Genomic DNA, 21,514 nt, shown 5'->3' with positions numbered 1-21,514 from the left:
TTCATGTGACATACGGGAGCGCAACCAGTGTGAGAGATAGTATGAGGTACACACATAAGTAAAAAACGCATAGCTCAATTTTAAAAAATGCTAAGTGGAAGTCCTGATTGGCTGGTAACTCATTGGATATTGATTTTTTTTTAAAAAAAAGTTATTTTAGAACTCTCTTTATCACACTCAATCTCAAGTACTCTGCCACACGGAGTACAGGAGTGATGGCTCCAGTTTTTTTTTCCTCTCCGAGCATACATATATTAAAACATATATTTTAGAACAGCAAATACAATGGTCTTAACTGGGGCTACACAGATCTCTGATGGCGCTATAGCCCCCTCGCCACAGTGCAGCCCGATTCCTGGACTACACAATTTTTGGCGTGTTCCACTTTGGTGTTGAATTCCAAATCAATGTGGCAATATACGCACAAGAATAATTACATTATTAAGACAAGCTAATTGTCTGGGCACCCTGAGAATTTTTTTTAATCTAACTTGCATGAGACCGAAAAAGGACCAGCAAATCATTTGGCTTATCTGATAAGTATATTTGTTTTACTTGATTACGGCTTTCAGTTAAAGTTAAGGTCCAGACCTGAATCCGAGAATGGGAAGGTCTTAAAACTGCTATTCACAAATGCATTACATCTAATCTACCAGAGGTAGTTTGCAAGGAACAATGAGCAAAAAAATAAATCAGTCGCTAGTTGTGCAAAACTGTCATATCCCAAAACACTCACAGCTGTCATTGCAGCAAAAGGTGGGTCTATAAAGTATTAACTTGGAGGAGCCGAATAATTTTTTACGCCCCAACTTTATAAAAGCTTTTCTTAAAAAATTTTGCACTTAATGATTGTTTATTCTTCACAAAAAATAACAGTCTATATCTTTGAATCCTGAAATGTGGCACATGTTCAAAAATCTCTAAACAGGTTTGCCTTTCATCTATAACCGCTTAAAACTACAAAGTGTGTGTGGGAATGGAAAAAAAGATTTGTTGGTTTGTTATGTGTGCGTGCTATTGTTAAATTGCCTCGTGTTCTGAAAGTGTTTCCTTACAGTTCAGGGCTCCATCCAGACTGCCTCTAAATGAGGACATTTTGCTCCTAAAATTTTAGATAGTCAATTTTTCTTCGACTCAAGTGCAACCGGTAAATTGTAAGGTTTTTGTCTTATTTGCGATTGAATATTTTTTGTTGCCGCCAACCTTATGCTTCACACTTCTGCTCATTGATCAGCAACATAGTAAAAATGAAAAGACTAAATATTTACTTTTCTAAGTCAGTTTACAATGACTCATGCTCACCCACCAAGATGCTTGTGCCCACCCATTCTATGTGTGTGTGTGTATGTGTGTCAAGACAATGACGTGTAAAATATGTACACATTTGTAAATAACGAGAGCCGAGGACACTGCGGTAGACTGGCACTTGGGGCAGCAGTCTAAAACTCAACATCTAAGGCAAAAAAAAAAAAACACTAACCCCGCTTAATATGTCAGAAAAGTGCAGTCAATCATGGTACTGTGATTCTCGAGATGGGTCATGGTCTCGGAATCGAAGGCAATTTTATTCTGTCTCGGACAGGGCGTACTCGGGACCGGCCAGGCGAGACCAGACCACTACAACTGTGTTCAGTGAGAAACAGAATGCAGGTGCTGCTCCCAGTGTTGCCTGGAGCAGATTTTATTTTATCTGCTGATGAGAATGCCAAACAAACAAGCAACAAGTCACAAATAAACAAAATACATTATTTATCGCGAAAAATCATTTGTTTGGCAATTACGTTGATTGTGGTTTTAGCAGGCAACACGGTTTACACAAGTCAGTGCCTCCTAAACCACATTTTAAGTGTCTTATTGTCTGTGCTGCTACTGCTTTTATGATGAAAGGAGTCATTTTGTACTTCTCCATCCACCTTTGCCATTAAGTCAGTCAAGGGTCATGTAAACGAGCTTGATTCAAGCTAGAAGTTTCACATTAAACGTAATAACATTTAATACAGGTTTCCAATGTTGAACAACTATTTTTTCTAAAAGTCTCATTTGTGATTGGTAAATATAAAATACACTAACCGGAAGAAATTTTTTAAAATGAGCACGCAACAAGTTGAACCAACAATTCTCAGCCCAAGGGTTTATCTATTGAAAAAGTGATTGGGTGGGGCTGGGTTTGCAGTACATTTTACGTGAACGGCTGCAAATGATGAAAGACAGCATAAAATATCGCGAGACACGTGACGTCATACTCTGTGTCGGCCGCCCCGAGGTTTGGACTGGTATCTGGAAACAACCTCTACCGACCTTCCTTTCATTCCTGTAATCCGTCTGCGTTGGGTGTGCTCCGTAGCTAGCCACGGCACACATTTTATTATTATGAAACAAACCAAAAGCTAGAGCGCACACGCAGACATATTTTTATAAGAAAAAAAATCGGTGAAGCAGGATTTCATTTGCTAAATCAAGGAACGCGAAGAGTAAGAAGAACCGTAGACGGACGCTGACAAGCTAACGTGAAGATCTAACCGCCATTATTGAAAGCGTGCGTGGTAATTCAATAGCTGTGTCGCCCACGTTTCTAGCAACGCTCTTAGTCGTTGTTGTCAATTGTAACAAAGTGGTTTCGTGAGTTTACGGACCATTTCGTTCGGCCTGTGAACGACACGCAAAGTAATTAGTCCCACGAGCCGCATCGGTTAGGCCACGCTCCGATAGCTTGCTAATCAGGCTAGCTAGCCCACGTTGCCACTTCTGGGAGGTAACGTACGGAACAACTCGTCTGGGCGCCCAGTCGTTTACGACGGGATAAAGAAGATTACCGCTTCACATTGAAGACGGGCCATTTTCGACCTTTCATAGAGCGTCAATTGCCATTACGTGTGGTGTGTGAGCACGCGTCGTCATCATGAACCCGAGCGCTCCTAGCTATCCCATGGCCTCCCTCTATGTGGGGGACCTGCATCCAGACGTAACCGAGGCCATGCTCTACGAGAAATTTAGCCCGGCTGGGCCTATCTTGTCTATCAGAGTGTGCAGGGACATGATCACCCGTCGATCACTCGGTTACGCCTATGTGAACTTTCAACAGCCCGCTGACGGTGAGTCTGACAACGTTTGTCGAAAGTGAGTGAGTAATAGTTGACTCCATTTTGAAATGTAAGATCGCTAAACGTTCGTGTTGTGTTTGACTCATGTTTGCCGCTATTCTGTATAGGGACGCATTACCCTCAATTACTCATTGTACACTCCCGCGTTCATTGTATACTGATTGTACGCGTGAAATCTTTTCAGCCGAGAGAGCCCTGGACACCATGAATTTTGACGTCATCAAAGGCAGGCCACTTCGCATCATGTGGTCTCAACGAGATCCCTCGCTGAGGAAGAGCGGAGTGGGCAACATTTTCATCAAGAACCTGGACAAATCCATTGATAACAAGGCCCTCTATGATACCTTTTCAGCATTCGGAAATATCCTGTCCTGTAAGGTAGGCGGAACAGCATTTGTCTGGGGCACAGGTTGGTCTGTGGCTTGAAGGTTTTGCATACTCACCATTACATTGCATGACATAGAATCCACAGCCAAAACCCCTTGTTTGTCAAATGTATTTTCTATGCATGGTGTTTGTGATTGTTACTGAAGTGCTCAATGTTCCCTCTCCAAGGTGGTTTGTGATGAAAATGGCTCAAAGGGTTACGGCTTTGTGCACTTTGAGACCCACGAGGCTGCTGAGCGGGCCATTGAGAAAATGAATGGCATGTTGCTCAATGACAGAAAAGTGTAAGTGGGATTATGATTGACATGTTAAGTGAAGTGTTTTACTAATCCTTTAGTCATGAATGATAGTAAATGAAACGAAAGTATCAGAATCTGAGTGTGTTTAATCATTAACAAAATGTATCTTTTGTTTAAATGTGCAGAGACATGAAGTTGGTTGCTGTGATGTAAAAAATGCAATATACAAAACTTTGATATTAAAATCAAGTCAATTCCTTGACCCCCCCCCCTTTTCTGGCCGCTTAAGTGATGCTAATTTATTAGATCATTTATTCACATACGAACAGAAGTATCAATAAACCTTTGCCTATAAAGTAAATTAGCGAAAGAGGAAAGTAATGAACCCAATACCAAAACAGGTGTCCGTTTTTGTCTTTTAATTTTTTTTTTTTTTTAGTTAACGTGGGTGGACGTCCCATTTTTGGACAATCCATTCATGTAAAAATTGAAAATAAATTACATAATTGGACCGAGTGTTTTTTTACAGGAGAGCGACCATTTGCTTTGTCACCTATAAAAAACTTTCACATAGTATTTCGCAGTCGCGCGGTAACATGAAATGGATACAGTGGCCCGACTGTCAGCGTGCCCATATTTGGAAGTACTGATGCAGCAGCTTGTCAGGACGTTAAAAAAATTGAGATTTTGCCGATAGTTAGACTGCACATTGACAAGACGTTTGGTTTATCGTTGCCAAAGAAAGCCATTACTTTGCTCGTTTTGAAGAGGAGAGAAGCAGCAAACAACTGATGGCCCTGCGGGAACTTGAATAGTTAAATGATGCCGTTGCCTGTAAATAAGTCAGCCAAAATAACACTGAATCACTGTCAGCTCCTCTCGGATTGGAGCCTCTTGAATGATGTCATGTCGCTGCTCTCGAATAGTACATTTTTATTTCGAGGTGCCATGCCGTTGCGGCTGAAGTCCTCTTGTCATTCCGCTCCCTGCCGCAACATTCAATTCTGTGGTCCCCGCCCTTTACCACACGCACACAGTGTTTGATGACTGTGTGCTGCGCCCTGCTAAATGCAGAATGAAAGGGGCTTACACAAGGGTGATTATGTGGGATGTGTCAAGTATTTAAAATTGCAGAACACCGGTTAACATACATTGGGTTGATTTTGACATGTTTATTAAAACAACAACCTTTCAAAGTGCATGTTTTATGGCAACCCTCTTGTATAAATTAACACCCCAGATCGACAGAGGAAAATGGTACGGTGTAATAATTCGCTATATTGTTTTGTGTTATTTGTTATTGTAAAGTGTCCTTGGGTGTCTTGAAAGGCGCTTATAAATAAAATCTATTATTATTATTATTATTATAGCATTCAGGCAAACTAATCCAGACATGATATGGTTGGCTAATGTTTTTCTTTTTCTGGCCCATAGATTTGTTGGGCGCTTCAAGTCACGCAAAGAGAGGGAAGCAGAGCTTGGGGCCCGTGCAAGAGAATTCACCAATGTTTATATAAAAAATTTTGGGGAAGATATGGATGACGAAAAGCTCAAGGAGTTGTTTGGAAAATATGGTAAGTATTGAAAACACAATTCAACCTTGTTTAATAAGACCCAAAACAACATGCTTGTATGTAGGCATAGGTCTCCAATGCACCATCTTAAAACTGTCGTGCATCCGCAGGTTGGGGCGTGCCTCTGTTTTAGCGGCTAAATAGTTGGGTTTGTACACCAACATTAGATGTGTCTAATCTACTCTAATGTGCGTGAACTAATAGCCTGCTTGGACAAAAGGTAAAATGTCAGTTCTACGACAACAAGAGAGGATCACTTGGGATTGATTCAGTTGAATGAGAATGTTCACAGGCACAATTAACGTGTTTTCTGCCTCGTTCGGCCAATGTTTTCTTTAACCATTTGTATTTTCTTTAGGGCCAGCACTCAGTATCCGTGTTATGACAGATGAAAGTGGAAAGTCCAAGGGATTTGGCTTCGTTAGCTTTGAGAGACATGAAGATGCACAAAAGGTAGGAAGGCATAAAGTGCAAATGTGGTAAATTTGGCAATGTTATTTAATATCATAGCAGGTGATTTTATTTTTTTAATTAGACAGTATCTCTTTGTAGGCTGTGGATGATATGAACGGGAAAGAACTGAATGGCAGACAAGTTTATGTTGGGCGTGCACAGAAAAAGGGTGAGCGCCAGAATGAGCTCAAGCGCAAATTTGAGCAGATGAAACAGGATCGTATGACCAGATACCAGGTTTGTTTTAAAGGAAAATGTTTTCGTTGCTTCCTTCAAACTTGCAACTGTTCATTCTGAAATGTTTGAAATACCACTTTTTTAAAAACAGTCATAGGATGCAGTAACTGAAAATTCAGACTCAAAACTAACTTTTGATCTCTGTTTCTCAGGGTGTCAACCTGTATGTGAAAAACTTGGATGATGGCCTTGATGATGAGCGGCTACGCAAGGAATTCTCTCCATTTGGAACAATAACAAGTGCTAAGGTATGGACCAGGGGCTAACCCCCACGCCGTTTTTCTCCTATCTTTAAAACAGAACAGTCAGTGTTGAAGTTGATACTGTCGCAGCATTTAACTTGAGTTTTTTTTCTTCCCCAGGTTATGATGGAGGGTGGCCGCAGCAAAGGCTTTGGCTTTGTGTGCTTTTCTTCTCCAGAAGAGGCCACCAAAGCTGTGACGGAGATGAATGGGCGTATAGTTGCCACTAAGCCGTTGTATGTTGCCCTGGCTCAACGCAAAGAAGAGCGTCAGGCCCATCTAACCAACCAGTACATGCAGAGGATGGCCACTGTCCGGGCTGTGCCCAACCCTGTTCTCAACCCGTACCAAGCAGGTCCACCCTCTGGCTACTTTATGGCAGCCATCCCTCAGGTGAGTCATGCATTTTGGAGTAGTAATATTTTTATCTGTGGTATGGCCGATTGTCTCCTAATAGTTGGGAACTAGCAGTTTTAAAATTAGGTAGTCATATATTTGCATTTGTCCTTAGGCCCAAAACCGTGCAGCATATTACTCTGCCAACCAGCTGGCCCAGCTGCGTCCCAGCCCTCGATGGGCCACTCAGGCAGTGCGTCCACAGCGTAAGTAACCATTTGCATTGTTGAGACATTTATTTTTGTTTGTGTTGGTAAGCTCTAACATGGCTTATTCTTCCTCCAGACTTCCAGAACATGCCCAATGCGATGCGGCCTTCAGCTCCCAGGCCCCAGACTTTCAGCACCATCCGTCCTGCTGCCACCACCAACACCCAGGTCCCACGCATGATGGCCTCTCAACGCATGCGTGAGTGCAACTGGTGTCTTCACTTTAGTCTCTTTGTGAAAGTACCCTTAATTGGTTTGTCGCATTGCAGCCACCCAGGCCCTCAGCCAGCGCCCTGCCAGTGCTTCAGCCACTGCTGCTCCAGTGCGTGCAATGCCACACTACAAATATGCCGCCGGTGTCCGCAATCCTCAGCAACATATGGCCTCCCAGCCACAAGTCACCATGCAGCAGGTTCATAGATTAATTTTCTTTCAGTTCGGTACAAATGCAGCGCTTTAATTCATATAAAATATTTAATCTGTTTATCGTTCGGTATGACTTGAAAAGTTGAATAAATGTACTAGATTGATGATGAAAAAGAGCCTGGTGCAATGACAGATTATTCAAATTTTATTTTATTTTTTTAGCCTGCTGTCCATGTCCAAGGACAGGAGCCTCTGACTGCCTCCATGCTGGCTGCTGCCCCTCCTCAGGAACAGAAGCAGATGCTGGGTCAGTATTTTACCAGCGCATTTTGAAACAAATACATATAACAGAAACATCTTACTATAGATTGCACTTGTTGTTGTTCGTTCAGGTGAGCGACTGTTCCCCCTGATTCAGAACATGCACCCCAGTCTGGCGGGCAAGATCACTGGCATGCTGCTGGAGATTGACAATTCTGAGCTTCTTCACATGCTTGAATCGCCCGAATCCTTGCGCTCAAAGGTCGGTAACTGTGCCCAACCTTAATTGCAGACATATTCCATTTTTTCTCCCGCTCTGCGGTGATTTATCACCATTTTGCGCTGTGGTTCATTTGGTATTGTTTTGATTTAGGTGGATGAGGCCGTTGCCGTACTCCAGGCCCACCAGGCCAAAGAGGCTGCTCAAAAGTCCACCACTCCTGCTGGTGTTCCCAGTGTCTAAGGTGTGTGAAGAGTCTCAATCTGGGTTGACCACAATGGCCAAGTGTTCTGAATATGTAACCATTGGTTTTATATTTTTCTCCCCAGCTTGAGCATTTTGAAACCTGCTTCACCGATGGAAAAAGAGAAAAAAACTTAAACATTGAAAAACCTAAAACACTGAAAACATTGCAAAATGATAAAGTTTTTCTGAAAAAAAAAGAAAACCATTTACTCTGCCAGGTCTAGGGATGGTTTGACTAGACCTTGATCATATACAAAAAAGTTATTGAAAAAAAAAAAGCAAAATAGCTAAAATTGAATTAAATTTGAACCATTCCTCTGTTTTATGTCATTTTACTGTTTTGATGCTCAGAATATCAGCCATGGTATGGGATGGAGGTACCAGAGCATTTTTGAAAGTTTATAGTTAACTACTGGCTAATAAATTCTCATTCAATTTGTGTCTGTTCTTTTTGTCCCAATTTAAATACTCTTTGACACCACATGTTACGGCAAAGTTTAAACATCTACGAGTGAGTATGGAATGAGTAAGTATCACAGTACGGTGTCTGCAAAGTTTGTATCGGTTGACTGTAAAATCATGGTACAAAGTGCTATTTGGTACATTGCCAATAACATTCTATTAGCACAACGAAGAAGGCATTGCAAGACAGAGCTGTTCCTAATATTTTTACTTTGTATCAATATCTTGGATTAGCAGCAGAGTTTAGTGTTGTAAACTACAACTTCAATGTTGAGCTGAATGCGTTCGGCAGTGTCAATCAAAATACTGCATAACACTCAAGGTGTTCAAAGTTGTGGGTGCTCTGTGTACACACTTGGAGGTGAGAGTAAAATGTTTTGTAATGTAGCATAAATGTGCGATCCAGATTTCTTGGAGCTGTAAGGGCAACATTGACAAAGTCGTGATGATTGCATGTGCCTCCAATATGCCCACCTTGGGTCAAGCCATCAACTTTGTATCATCTGACTGGTTAATAGCCACCCGACTCCGTTACTACTACGATAAACAAGGACATGACAAATAAGTATGGAATGACATTTTGTAATGTAAGGGTACCGTTGTGAGAGAATGTGCGAATGAAGTAGAGCTAAAGTGATAAGTGGTAGAATACAATACTATAACAGTTGTGCAGTTGGTGCAAAAAATTGCATCATTTTAAAATGACCAGTAGCAGTATTTGTAGAGCAAAGTTTGCGTACAATTGTACAGAGGTAGCTTTATAGCTAGATTTACTGTTTTGTTTTTCAGATCCAAATATGGATTTATTTTCTCCAAACAAGCATCAAAACTAGCAACTTTAAGGTCAAAAGTAGTGCAATATGAGTGTGGTGTTTCTCAAATAATCCTTCCAACAAACATTGATCAACCTACAATGTGCATTTTCCATGAAAAACGCCCCCACACCCTCCAAAAAAAGTTATAAAAACCAGAGACAAAATTATATTAAATCGGGGAAAATTCATGAAAAGGTGGATCTGCGGGTGCTGAACCGCGAGCGAGTAAGCGGAGGCCACTGTTGTACTTGCCCCCACCACACGCGCACACATACGCCTTGTCCTGCCCGAGAACACCCAACTCAAGTGCGTGTCACAAACTACGTTTACTGTGTTCTCTACTGTAATGAGACAAAATCAGAAAATATATATTGTACATAGTACGGTATGTATGTGTCATGACAACGTTTATTGTATTAAATGTTAAGTTTGATGCGTGAATGAAGTTTTCTTAACGCGTATTTAATTCCCTGTTAGGTCTGAAATGCATGTATGATTCAATGCAGTAGAGCTGAAATGCATGTATGATGCAATGCAGGTCAACAACTGCAAATTAATCTCTCCGTGTGCAAGATTTTAATCTGCACGTGTTAGTACATTTAGAAAGGTCACTCTTAGCTGTCGTTGGGTTGTGTACATGTACTGTTCCGCATGAAGTGGCTGGTGAGTGGACCTTTTTGTCCACCCCTTACTCACTCTCAAACTCTCGCGATGTGATTTGAATTGGAGAGTGACAACAGTTTGAGCCTCTTCTGTTCGCTGACCGCCTCACCACTAGTGACGTGATCTTGGACAGGAAAACAGTGCTAGCGGCAGAATACTTTGCCGTGCTGCATCAGGATGACGGCATTTTTGTTTTAGTATTATTATTATCGTTTTTGCGAAAAGCGTTTCATTCCTTTTCCGTCATTGTCCGGGGGGAAAACGAATGACAGCAGACGGTATGTTCTCTCTTTGCCATGTTCTCTCTTTGCCAAGCTAGCCTTGCTAGCTTGATGCACGTTCGTGGTTGGCAACCTTGGCTTTAAACTCGGATTTAGGTATTGAGTAAGGCAGGCACAAATATAAATACAATCTTATAGTTAGTTGCCTTATCCGATAAATGTGTACTCTATCCCCAACTATTTATCATACCATAAACCTTATAGGAGAACCCCAAACCCGTGAACAGTTTAGCACCATCGATGAGTTGCTTATTCTGCGCCCTAAATTATGACAGCTACCCACTATTAACTATAAATGTTGGGCGGTGCACAGTGTTCTCAATTCGAAATTCTACCAATGTGCTAAACCAGCTCTGCAGCAGCGGTACCCTTTGCTTTTCAACTACGCCCATTAAAACTGCTGCCACATGAGTGAGTGAGTGACAAGTAATGACATCACATCGGAGGGAATTTGGATTCCCAGTCGTAATAAAAATGATATTTAGCATGTGTTCTTTGTGGTGTGTATCATGTAGCATGGCCTAACACGGATGGTTGCCCACTCACAAACCAGACATAAATATACAGTGTGTGTGTGTGTGTGTGTGTGTATATATATATATACACACACACACACGTACATACATGCATGCACAGTGTGTGCGTGTGTATTTATCAGGGCCTGTCAACGCTCTCCCATCATTTGATTGGACTACTGCAAACACAGCTGCAAGGTTCGGTGGTGTTGGGCAGATCAACATAACAGGGTTGTCGTGATCCACATAATAGATGTCATCCCCAATGAATCTTGGGTGATTATGGATTTGAATGCACTTACCTTTTTAAAAATGACTAATACAAAAAAGTAGTTTTGGTGCCACCCTTTAAAATAACTTTGCCACGGCTGTCACCATCAAGGAAATGGACATACCTATGAGCAGCCTAGATGAGTCATAGTGAGATTAGATTTGACAAAATTGTCACAATCTTAGCATTGTAAGCAATTCGCTATCTTTGTAAACACACCGTGTCCTGCCAGGTATATATATTTTTTTAATCCACTATAACAACTGCAAACAATGAACAAACACCATTATTATTGTTATTGTTGTTGGCGGTGTTGGTGCATGGTCACGTGAGAACTTGGACTACCTTGTCATCGCCTCAGGAAAGATGCGTATGTGTTGTTTAAAAGAATGCACTTTAAAATGTATTCACGCTGGGACCCGATCAGTGGTGTTAAGTAGCAACTGCAGTCTCTCCTTTTAGCTTCTTCTATTGAAAATAATCTGCTGTCGTCTGCTACATTTTTATATTGTAAGACAAAATAGTATTGAGTCACCTCTCTACATACCAATCCAAAACTTTATTATGCGTCACTTTGATGTTCCTACTGTCCCTAGTCCTAAAGAAGCCACAGAATGTGCATGGAGGCAACATTGCACAGAGGACAGGCAGGGCAGGAATGCAGCCTTTCATAATGTCTGGCTAACTCCACTGGCTCAGCTGCTGTGTCTCCCTCTGTTCACATTTGTCCGTCTTCAAAGCTGTCATCGCTGTTGCATTATAAATGAAAAGTTTATTGTCTGTTTAAATGGCCGGTTTTGTTTATGGAAATAAGTAAGACTATGATACAATGTTTGAAAACCTTTTCTAAATGAAATTCAAACTCAAATCTTTTAAAGGCAAAATTAAAACATACATTTTCCTGGTATTACTTTTTTTGAATACACCTTTTGTATCCACGGTAGTTCACTTTTTTTTCCCTATATGCCCTCTGTTTCTCTGTTATTTATGATAAATTATTTTCCACGGCAGCAAGGTGGGTGAGTGCCTTAGCACATCTACGACACATTTTTTGAGGTTGGGGATTCGAATACACACTCTGGCCTTCCTGTGTGAAGTTTGCACAATCCATGCAAGCACAGGGGGACCTCCCTTTGCTTGCAAGGGTTTCTTTCTGGGTACTCCGGCTTCCTCTATTCTGAAAATATGCATTTTTGATTTGAAGAAGACTAGATTGTCTGTCGCTGTGAATGGTTGTGTGCATATGTGTCTTGTTTTATGTTGAGAGGGAAGAAATTTCAATTACATTTGACAATAAAGTTGTATCCAATCCAATCCAATATGTTCCATTATTCCAATCAAGATCCTTGAAAAGCAATTAAAAATTGGCATAATTCTTCATTTTTTTGAGGCTTTGATTTTCTCTCAAAACTACCACATTCACCTTCCACTAATTCCACCGATGTCTCTCATGCATGATGACACACATGTGCAGCAGTGGTAATCCGGGGTCGGCCGTGATGTAATCGGAAAAGCAGTAGAGCCCTAAAGTTTGAGCATTTCAACAAAAATACTCAAGTGGAATGCAATGCCAAACCTGCTTGACAAAATGTGCCTTTCATAGCAGTGTGAAAGTGACCCACAAGCTTCTAAAAAATTAGGCATCTTGTGGCTGATTCAATTCCTTATGAAAATAGACATCTCCCTAAGCTATTTGGCTTGTTAGCAATGCGCAAGTTGCGGCATAAGTAATACGCCAAAACAGCCTTCAATTGCTATTATTGTTGCATATTCCTATTTACCATCTTACTCATTTAATTTCTCCTTGTCCTTTCAAGTTATATTTGAAGTTGAGCTTTCAAGGATTCAAAGAATTTTTCTTTCCTTAAAATTCAAGGATACATAGTTTTTTGTTTTTTGTCGTACAACAGCCATTTCCACATGACACGAAATACAATCCTCGAGATCCCTTGTTGGCCCATTAAGTCCCAAGACTTGTGAAAATAACATGAGATAAAATGCACCTGATAGAAAAAAGGGCAATGCTTATTGAAGGCTTCAGTGTATGCACAGATGCAATGCATCAAAGGTATGGACGCACCAGAATGAAACTGTAAGAGGTCTGATAGGCATGATATTTAAAAGGTCATTTTGGACTTGACAAAAAGAATCGAATGTTCAAGAATAAAGTTTTCAATGTGCAAGGATGAATGGACGTGAGGCTATGATGATAGTTTTGAGTCATTGAGTGTCACTAGTTGAATAAATACAAAGTTTTGAAATCAATGAATGATCAGTTTGATTTCTATATTATGTGTATTTATGGTTGAAATTATGTTAAGTATTTTGGGATCAAAGTTTGTCATCTGACTATAGCGACCCAAACATTTTCTGTCCTGCTTATTTTTCATTCGGGACATGGGTGTGCTCAAGCCTATCATAGTTGAGGCGGTGTTCACCCTGAACCGGTCCGACAGCCAATAATAGACTGCTAATATAGGCAGTTTGAAACATTTTTAGGACGAGGCTCAATTACTGTTTTTTTTTTTTCCCTTGTTGCACGAGGGCCCCAGTACTTGCTGCCGTGAACATGGGTGTTTATTGTAATGTATTAATATCGTTCTCTCCCTGACTCCACTTGTACTATCCTTTTCTCTTGCTAGGTTCTGTTGCATCTTTTTCTGACCAAGTGACCACTTTTATGCAGTCAACTATTAGATGTGACATCGATGTTAATCAGGAGAAGCCACCATGTCTTGAGTACAGAAGGGCCCACTAGAGGCCTCTACCCCCACCATGGACCAACTTCCCCCTCCACCATCCATCACCTCAGCCCTTCTGCTGGCCCCGCTCTAGTCCCTAATCTCCCTGCACATGTGAGGAACAGGCTTCCCTGCCCTGGCTCCGTACTGCGCCACCCCTCTGGTCCTCCCGGAGAGATGAGCCTGCCCAAGCACCATCAGTTTGGTAGTGGCAAAGGCGGAGTAATGGGCTCTGACAGGGATCTGCAATCCACTGCCTCCTCCATTTCGCTGTCCTCTGTGAAGAAAGCTCCCAAGAAAAGGCGCCTGTCCCTGGCCTCTCTTTTTAGGTGGCGAGGACGGGAGGCCAAATCAGTTCACCGAAAGTCTCATGATCTGCCAAAGCCTGCTCCAGGTGGGCTTACAGGATTGGACGGTATTGCTAGCGTTGAGAGCATCCACTCCGAGATGTGTTATGAAAAAACCTCAGCCTTCTTCACTGTGACTGGGACGGAGGCTCCCTCTGCTGCTTTTGTTGCTGCCTCCACCTCGTCTCCCTCGGGACCTTGTGTATCGACCTCCACCCCCTCTTCTGCCAAGCTGGGTAGTCGAGTTGGGGTGGAGTGTTGGGAATGCCCTCTGTGCCTTCTGCACCACCCTAAGGAGAGTTTCCCTGACATCATGACTTGTCACCACCGGTCTTGCATTGACTGCCTACGGCAGTATTTGTGCATTGAAATCTCAGAGTCGCGTGTCAACATTAGCTGCCCCGAGTGCTCAGAGCGTTTCAATCCATATGACATCTGCATGATTCTTGGTGACCGGAGTCTAATGGAGAAATATGAAGAATTCATGCTCAGAAGGTGGTTGGTGGCTGACCCTGACTGCCGGTGGTGTCCAGCGCCCGACTGTGGGTAAGCTTTTTGTTTTGTATTTTTTTAACTGATGTGGGGATGCAACTCACATTGATTTTGAGAATTGTCTAATTGCTTCATTCTTATCAATTCATCAATGAATTGATGAAAAAAATAGAAATGCACTGAAATGAACAAACCAAGTCTGAAAACTGAAATTCCAAAAGGAAATGATGCCTTAAAAACCCCACCTTTCCACATCTCAGTTTTTGCACTTTTGTACATATGTGTGGAAAATTTAAAAACAGAATTGATTTAACTCAAACTAGCATAAGGCAGATCTTTTTAATGCCGGTCCCTATTTAATGCCTTTGAACATTGTGATAATTGCGCTACATATTTATAATAGGTGTCATGCATCAAAAAAAAATAAGCGACGACAAGAATGCACAACGCTCAAACTTCAAAGGTTTTTCCTTGTGTCATCACAATATTCTGTGTTTAGTTTTACCGTAAACTGCAACTGTGGTGTCATTAAATAAGCGGGTTTGGATACGGCAGAATCACTATGGTGCATTCAGGGTACGTTCACATCAAGAACTTGCAAACACACCGCGTCGTTCTGCACATAAATCATTTTTCTTCAATTATAATGAGTGAGAAGTCAAAATTAATCGTCCAGTCCTCGTGCAAGGGTGAAAGAAGTGAAACTCCGGAGACTTACATATTAACATGAAACGGGGCTAAGAGCCGCACACGGCTCGCGAGCTGCCGGTTGGCCAGGCCTGGACCAGACCATTGGGGAATATAAAAAAGTGTTTGCCTTCAGTCCACAAGTACACTGTGACATTGTGTGAGCGTTTGTTTTCTTTGCAGCCCCTCTGTATTTAAATTTTTTTTTAAATAATAATTCAATACTAATTCTTCCATCATGGCTAAATGAAATGGTCACACAATACCAGTACATTATGTAATACAAGCTATGACTGCGGCCACTGTGACTACCTTGTTATATAACCTTTGTCAATTTCTATACTTATAATTCTTATCTTATACTATATACGTGTACTCAATCATGTCCCTGTATGTGAGCTGTGTGGGTTATTTTTATTTTTTTTTTCCCCCTTAGGTATGCGGTTATTGCCTTTGGTTGTGCTAGCTGCCCTAAAATCACATGTGGAAGGGAGAGTTGTGGTACAGAGTTCTGTTATCTTTGTAAGCAGCTGTGGCACCCCAACCAAACCTGCGACGCAGCACGACAGCAGAGAGCCCAAAGTCTTCGCCTGAGGACAGTTCGCTCATCATCCCTCAGCTCCAGCCAAGACAGTGGAGCCACAGGTTAATTGACTCAACGCACACAAAAACGTGTAAAGCTGTATGGCGTCATGACACTAATATGTTAAGAATGGTGGCATTCCAAACCCTTGCTGAAAAGGCATGACATTGACACACAATGTAACCTTCATGGTCGGCCCCCGTCTGTTCTGGGATGTTGCTTGGCTTTTGAGGTATTTGCAAAAGTCTTGTGCAGTATGCTGACAAGACATGACACATCTTGAGGTTTTGACTTTTAAAATGTATATTATTGGTCCGTTTTCAAAGCATGTAAGCTTTTAACCATTGAAGTGTTGACGCCTCACTGAAATAAACCTTGACGTTTGATTGCAGGTATGATCTGTGTATTAGGCAAAAATGTTGGGATTGTTTTTATTTCTCTTTGGTTCTATCCTGCCCACAGCCGATGACATCAAGCCATGCCCACGCTGTGCCGCTTATATCATTAAAATGAATGATGGCAGCTGTAACCACATGACTTGTGCTGTCTGCGGCTGTGAGTTCTGCTGGCTTTGTATGAAAGAGATCTCAGACCTACATTACCTGAGGTTAGTGACTGCATGCTGTGTGCCACAGACACTGTATTCATTATGAATGAACATGGTAGAGCTATGCGGTATTACAGTATATATCGTAGTGCGATATAAAAATGACTACCATACGATATACTGAAACTGCTACACCAGGGAGTGTCCAAACTCGGTCCTCAAGGGCCAATGTCCTGTCTGTTTTCCATCTCTCCCTGCTGAAACACACCAGATTCAAAAGATCAGCTCATCGGCAAGCTCTGAAGAAGCAAGTTGACGTTCTTGAATGTCACAGTTGGATTATGCGTAGGTTGATTAGTCATGTCTATAGAGTGGGGTGCAGGAATTACTTGCTGTTCAGAGCTGGCTGTTATGTTAGGCTGGTCGAGTGTGAGCCTTTTAAAAAATGGAGGCTTTGGAGTTGAAATGCAACCCAAGAGATGTCACGTCTGTTGGAGTGTGGGGAGGAGGGGCAGAGAATGGGGCTGCAGCCAGACCCTTCTCAAAGTGTGCTGATTATTTTTCCATCCATGTTCTGGATGAATGGAAAGATAATCAGATTATCTTTGTGTTGAATCAAAATCAAACATTTGCTTTTACTTTGGGAACAATGAACAACATTTTTGCCTCTTGACTGACATGTTACTTACCAAACCAATAACTGAGTCCTGATTGATTATTTGTGCACTTTCTGCACTGCCACTTTTTGACCTCAACCAAGACCCCCGCCCCCCCAAAAAAGTCATTTTCAATGAGATAAAATGCAAGAAAAAAAGTTGTGATTTTACCGAAAGGAAGAAATGCCATTTTTGGTCCAGTTTGAAATTTCAAATCCCTACACCAAACAACAGCAAAGTGTTTATGAATGACAGGGAAAGGGTGAACTTCTCCATCTACCATTTTCCCAGTCCGTCAGGTTGTACCTTTTGGGGGAAGAAACCATGGAGTAGAAAGAAGAAGATTCTTTGGCAATTGGGAACACTGGTTGGTGCCCCTGTTGGCATTGCACTGATCGCCGGCATAGCTATCCCTGCCATGGTTATTGGCATCCCCATCTATGTGGGAAGAAAGGTAAGATTACAAACATTCACATCAACTAATTTGAAAGGTTAATTTGCTTTCTTGGTGGCATTACTGTCAGGCTGCTTCTTTCACACAGTGTACACGTAAATAAGGGGGTACTCGAGGCAGAAAAAAAAATCTATATATACAGTATATATATACACACACACAGTATATATATATTTTTAAACCGATGGACCCGTTTCAGCCCTAATTCAGTTTTTCTTTTGTAATTTGGGACGTATATAATTATCACATTGCATTCTGTGAGAGGAAGTGACAGCTATTCTTAATTTCCTGCAGATTCACAATCGCTATGAAGGTAAAGATATCTCCAAAGACAAGAGGGCTCTTGTGATTGCAGGTGGCGTGACGCTGTCTGTCATTGTGTCTCCACTGGTTGCAGCAGTCACTGTTGGTCAGTTGACGCTTCTGTTTCCTACATCTTGCGCCTGAAATGAGTCATGCCATTATCTATTCCTTGTTTCACTTTGCTCGGTCACTTACATTTCTCCTCTATTGCTTCATCATGGCGGAAGACAAAGGAGATGTAATTAATTGATTTTAAAACCACCATCTTTTTGATGCAGTCTTAACACTGGTCTGTGTGTGTGTTTCTCCATTGTTTTTCAGGCATTGGAGTTCCCATTATGCTTGCTTATGTTTACGGTGTGGTGCCCATCTCTTTGTGCCGGAGTGGGGGCTGTGGCGTGTCTACAGGCAATGGAAAAGGTGTTCGGATAGAATTTGATGATGACAATGACATGAATGTCGCCACTGGGACAGCAGCCACTGGTAAGCCCTTTGTCTGACCACCATTGACAGTCCTAAGTAACCTGCAAACCATAAGTGCACTTTACTCAACTCAACTGTATTTATAGAGCACTTTAAAACAACCACCGCTGGATACAAAGTGCTGTACATGGAGCAAAAAGAAGTCCTACAACAACAAATAATATAAGACAACAAATTAATAACAAAGACGGTAGAATGCGCAAAATCGATAAAATAAACAATAAAGTCTCATGCTGAGTCAAAAGCCAAAGAATAAAAATGGGTTTAAAGACGGGCAGCAAGGGGGCTTGCCAAACGTTCAGCGGGAGGACATTCCAAAGAGAGGGACCAGCGACGGAAAAGGCTCGATCCCCTCTGAGCCTCCGATTAGTTTTTTCATGATTTTATCATTTGTAGATTCCACGTCTGTGGCAGACACTCGAAACAATCCCAGTATCAGCGAAGGCAGTGTTGGGGGTCTGACAGGCAGTTTGAGTGCCAGTGGCAGCCAAATGGACAGGCTTGGGGCTATGAGGGACACCCTCAGTGAGACAGCATCCAGCCTCTCCGGCAGCGCCATGGTCCACTACCTAAGCAGGTACAGAGGCGGTGACACATGCAGTAGGCTTTCCATGTTGACATTAGTGCCATGTCAAAACAACTCTCTCACAGGTTGGAAGTGCAAGCTGATGTGCAAAAGGACCGTTGCAGTCTCAGCGGTGAATCTGGTACTGCCAGCCTCGGCGTAATCAGCGACAATACGAGCACGAAAGCCATGGCTGGATCTATTATGACTGCTCACATTCCCCTTGACAGGTATGAAGTACAAATCCATATACAGTCCAACCTCTTTTCAACGTACCCCGTTTACGTTTCAAAGTTCCGATTACATGTAATTCATTTTCCATTTGCCGATTTTTGCTTACAACGAACACCTTTTCCCACAAAATAGTGAAAAGGCCTGAGAGAGCACGAGAGCGAGACAATGTATTTGTTTGTATATGTGGGCGGCACGGTGAATGACTGGTTAGCACGTCCGCCTCACAGTACAGAGATCATGGATTTGATTCTGGTCCTCAGCCTTCCTGTGTTGACTTTGCGTGTTCTCCTCGTGCCTAATCCGGTTTCCTCCTACATTCCAAAAACATGGCATGGTAGAATAATTAATCACTCGAAATAGTCTTTAGGTGTGATTTTGAGTGTGAAGTTGGTCTGTGTGTGCCCTGCGGTTGGCTGGCAACCAGTTCAGGGTGTACGCTGCCTACTGCCTGAAGTCAGCTGGGATAGACGCCTCTTGTCTTGTCACTCCTCCGTGTCCTTTGTCTTAGAGATGCGACCAGTATGGAAGTCCAGGTGGATATTGAATCCAAGCCTGCCAAGCTACGCAACCACAGTGGCAGCAGCAGCAGCATGGATGACAGCAGCCATGTGGGCCGCTGTGGCTGGACCTCCCCATCTAACGACTGCTTGACGTCGGAGGGCAGAGGAACATCCGCCAAGTGCCTGTCTTCTACCAACTCGGGAGGCAAAAAGAACAAAGGCAAACTGCAGAAGAAGGGGGACAGAGGTACAAAGATCAACGATATAAGGGAGGACATGGATGCTCAGCTTTTGGAGCAGCGTAGCACCAACTCTTTGGAGGTTGACTCTCCTTGTCTGAGCGGCAGTCTGCCCTCCGTTTCAGACTCCCATTGCAGCCACTTCTCGAAGTTCAGCTGCTCGGATCTGGAGAGCATGAAAACGTCGTGTTGCCACGGCTGTGGCGGAGGCAACTATCACGCACGCTTCGCCGCCGTCAGCCCCTTACCTGAGGTGGAGAATGACAGGCTGGAGACCAGCCCCGCTTCACGGGCCCCATCCCAGGTTGCCCGCTCGCCTCCCTCCTCCCCGGCTCATGCTGCAGAGCTCTCCTCCCTCCGCTTCATCGCAGAGAACATCAGCCTGGTGTGGGACTCTCAGAGAAACACTTCACAGTTCATAAAAAAAAGCAACAACAATCACCACCCACTACAACATAGCAATCAAACTCAGCACAGGAATCAATGCATGCAGACTGACGTATAAAATATCAAAATCACAAGTGTTGCATAGATTCTCCACCTTTTCAGTCGGTCAAGTCACAACCTTCAGATCAACAGAAATCGGTTCATGGAAAAAAGACCCAGATGGAAGCTTCCATGTCAACTGGCTGCAAAATGCTCTGTCATCATTGGTGGGAGGAGGTTTCTTTGAGTTGGTGGAGGTTTGAGATGAAACCACTGTGCCACCTTGGATCAGTGCCACAGTCTTGTTGTTCCTGTGAAGAGATGCTGCTCCGTTGAATTGTGGGCTGCTTCTTTAGAGGCCGTGATTGAGAACAGAGGGAGTCACTTTTACTTTGGATGCTAGAATTCCATGAAATGCTTTGGAATGTTTGATCATGCCTCATTAAGGAGGAAGAGAGTGTGTTTAGTTTTAGTTTTTTTGCGTGTGTTTGTCCACTCATGGTGCCTTTAAAAGCAGTATGTGTTCTCCGTATATCTCGCTCTCTCCTGTTTGTGTCTCAAGACCTCCCTGACATTGACACATTCCATACTGAAGAATGTGGGTTACTTTAATTACCGATTCAGAGCCAAGTTAAACCTGCTAAATGAACACACTGCAATTGCCTACCAAAGACAGCACTCAGGCTCTTTGATTTGTTGCCAGTGGACACACTAGTGTGCTTTTTTTTTTTTTTTTTTACAGCAATGAACAATCCATATTTTCTACACAGTTGCCTGTTTTTCTGTAATATTGTTAATCCACAAGGTTCTAGACATACTGCATGCTGTTGCGATTTGTCTTCCTTGTTAATTTCCGCCACTGTTGTGTTGCCTATCAGTGCTGCTACACAGACTTGTGTATTTTTTATTTATTTTTTTGTACACAGCTGTTTCACCTGACCTTCTGCTCAATGGCCGCACCATGCAGGTGGCTACAAGCAGTTTGAATTGTAATTGGACCCAGAAATGTTACTGAATCAACGTTTTCATTCCATTGAGTGAAGCTACATGCTACAACCCGCAACAAATTTCTCTATCACCAAAACTGGTCCTGACTTAAACACATTTGTGCCAGATGGAGTTGTGGAGCGTATTGTAGTTATTTGCTTTAGTACAGATGTGTAAGTGCATATCAAATTCCAAAATAAAAAACACATTTGGTTCTCATGTTTACAGAATTGTGTCCTTCTGAAATCGTTTTGTTTTTTTAATGCCATTTTCAAAACTGAGACAATGGATCCAAACTGTTCCAGCGTCAAAATGTTTTACTCATTCAGGAC

The 21,514-nt window shown here is 42.4% G+C and overlaps 2 protein-coding genes across 3 annotated transcripts; both read left to right on the top strand.

Annotated features, from left to right (window-relative positions):
* The first annotated feature begins 2,294 nt into the window (after positions 1 to 2,294).
* Positions 2,295 to 8,370, top strand: LOC147203447 (polyadenylate-binding protein 1A). The gene is made up of 15 exons (XM_086114200.1): positions 2,295 to 3,092; positions 3,286 to 3,479; positions 3,657 to 3,772; positions 5,162 to 5,301; positions 5,660 to 5,754; positions 5,854 to 5,991; positions 6,144 to 6,239; positions 6,354 to 6,626; positions 6,745 to 6,835; positions 6,915 to 7,037; positions 7,108 to 7,250; positions 7,427 to 7,511; positions 7,597 to 7,727; positions 7,839 to 7,929; positions 8,015 to 8,370. Exons 1-14 carry the CDS (start codon positions 2,900 to 2,902, stop codon positions 7,926 to 7,928), a joined length of 1,908 nt encoding a protein of 635 aa, XP_085970326.1. The 5' UTR covers positions 2,295 to 2,899; the 3' UTR covers position 7,929; positions 8,015 to 8,370.
* A 1,578-nt stretch (positions 8,371 to 9,948) lies between these two features.
* LOC147203446 (E3 ubiquitin-protein ligase RNF19A-like) lies at positions 9,949 to 21,401 on the top strand. Of its 2 annotated transcripts, XM_086112840.1 has the most exons (11): positions 9,949 to 10,149; positions 13,581 to 14,572; positions 15,642 to 15,850; positions 16,251 to 16,395; positions 17,283 to 17,445; positions 17,740 to 17,854; positions 18,070 to 18,231; positions 18,628 to 18,808; positions 18,883 to 19,026; positions 19,539 to 19,777; positions 19,895 to 21,401. In XM_086112840.1, exons 2-11 carry the CDS (start codon positions 13,647 to 13,649, stop codon positions 20,272 to 20,274), a joined length of 2,664 nt encoding a protein of 887 aa, XP_085968966.1. In that variant the 5' UTR covers positions 9,949 to 10,149; positions 13,581 to 13,646; the 3' UTR covers positions 20,275 to 21,401. The 2 variants fall into 2 exon arrangements, with proteins under 2 accessions (XP_085968966.1, XP_085968965.1); XM_086112839.1 differs by having other exon boundaries at positions 19,539 to 21,401.
* The last annotated feature ends 113 nt before the right edge of the window (positions 21,402 to 21,514 follow it).

This window comes from Hippocampus guttulatus, chromosome 6, assembly GCF_054856545.1.
Source record: "Hippocampus guttulatus isolate MCC_2025c chromosome 6, RoL_Hgut_1.0, whole genome shotgun sequence".
Classification (NCBI taxonomy): Eukaryota; Metazoa; Chordata; class Actinopteri; order Syngnathiformes; family Syngnathidae; genus Hippocampus; species Hippocampus guttulatus.
This window is presented reverse-complemented; position numbering and strand designations above follow the sequence as displayed.

Excerpts from the sequence above, each read along its gene's own strand:
- LOC147203447 (XM_086114200.1), top strand. The coding sequence starts at position 2,900 with ATGAACCCGAGCGCTCCTAGCTATCCCATGGCCTCCCTCTATGTGGGG. Across the intron at positions 6,627-6,744 it reads TTATGGCAGCCATCCCTCAG|GCCCAAAACCGTGCAGCATA; the intron begins GTGAGTCATGCA and ends ATTTGTCCTTAG. Across the intron at positions 7,038-7,107 it reads GATGGCCTCTCAACGCATGC|CCACCCAGGCCCTCAGCCAG; the intron begins GTGAGTGCAACT and ends GTCGCATTGCAG.
- LOC147203446 (XM_086112839.1), top strand. The coding sequence starts at position 13,647 with ATGTTAATCAGGAGAAGCCACCATGTCTTGAGTACAGAAGGGCCCACT. Across the intron at positions 14,573-15,641 it reads TGTCCAGCGCCCGACTGTGG|GTATGCGGTTATTGCCTTTG; the intron begins GTAAGCTTTTTG and ends TTTCCCCCTTAG. Across the intron at positions 18,809-18,882 it reads ATGGTCCACTACCTAAGCAG|GTTGGAAGTGCAAGCTGATG; the intron begins GTACAGAGGCGG and ends ACTCTCTCACAG.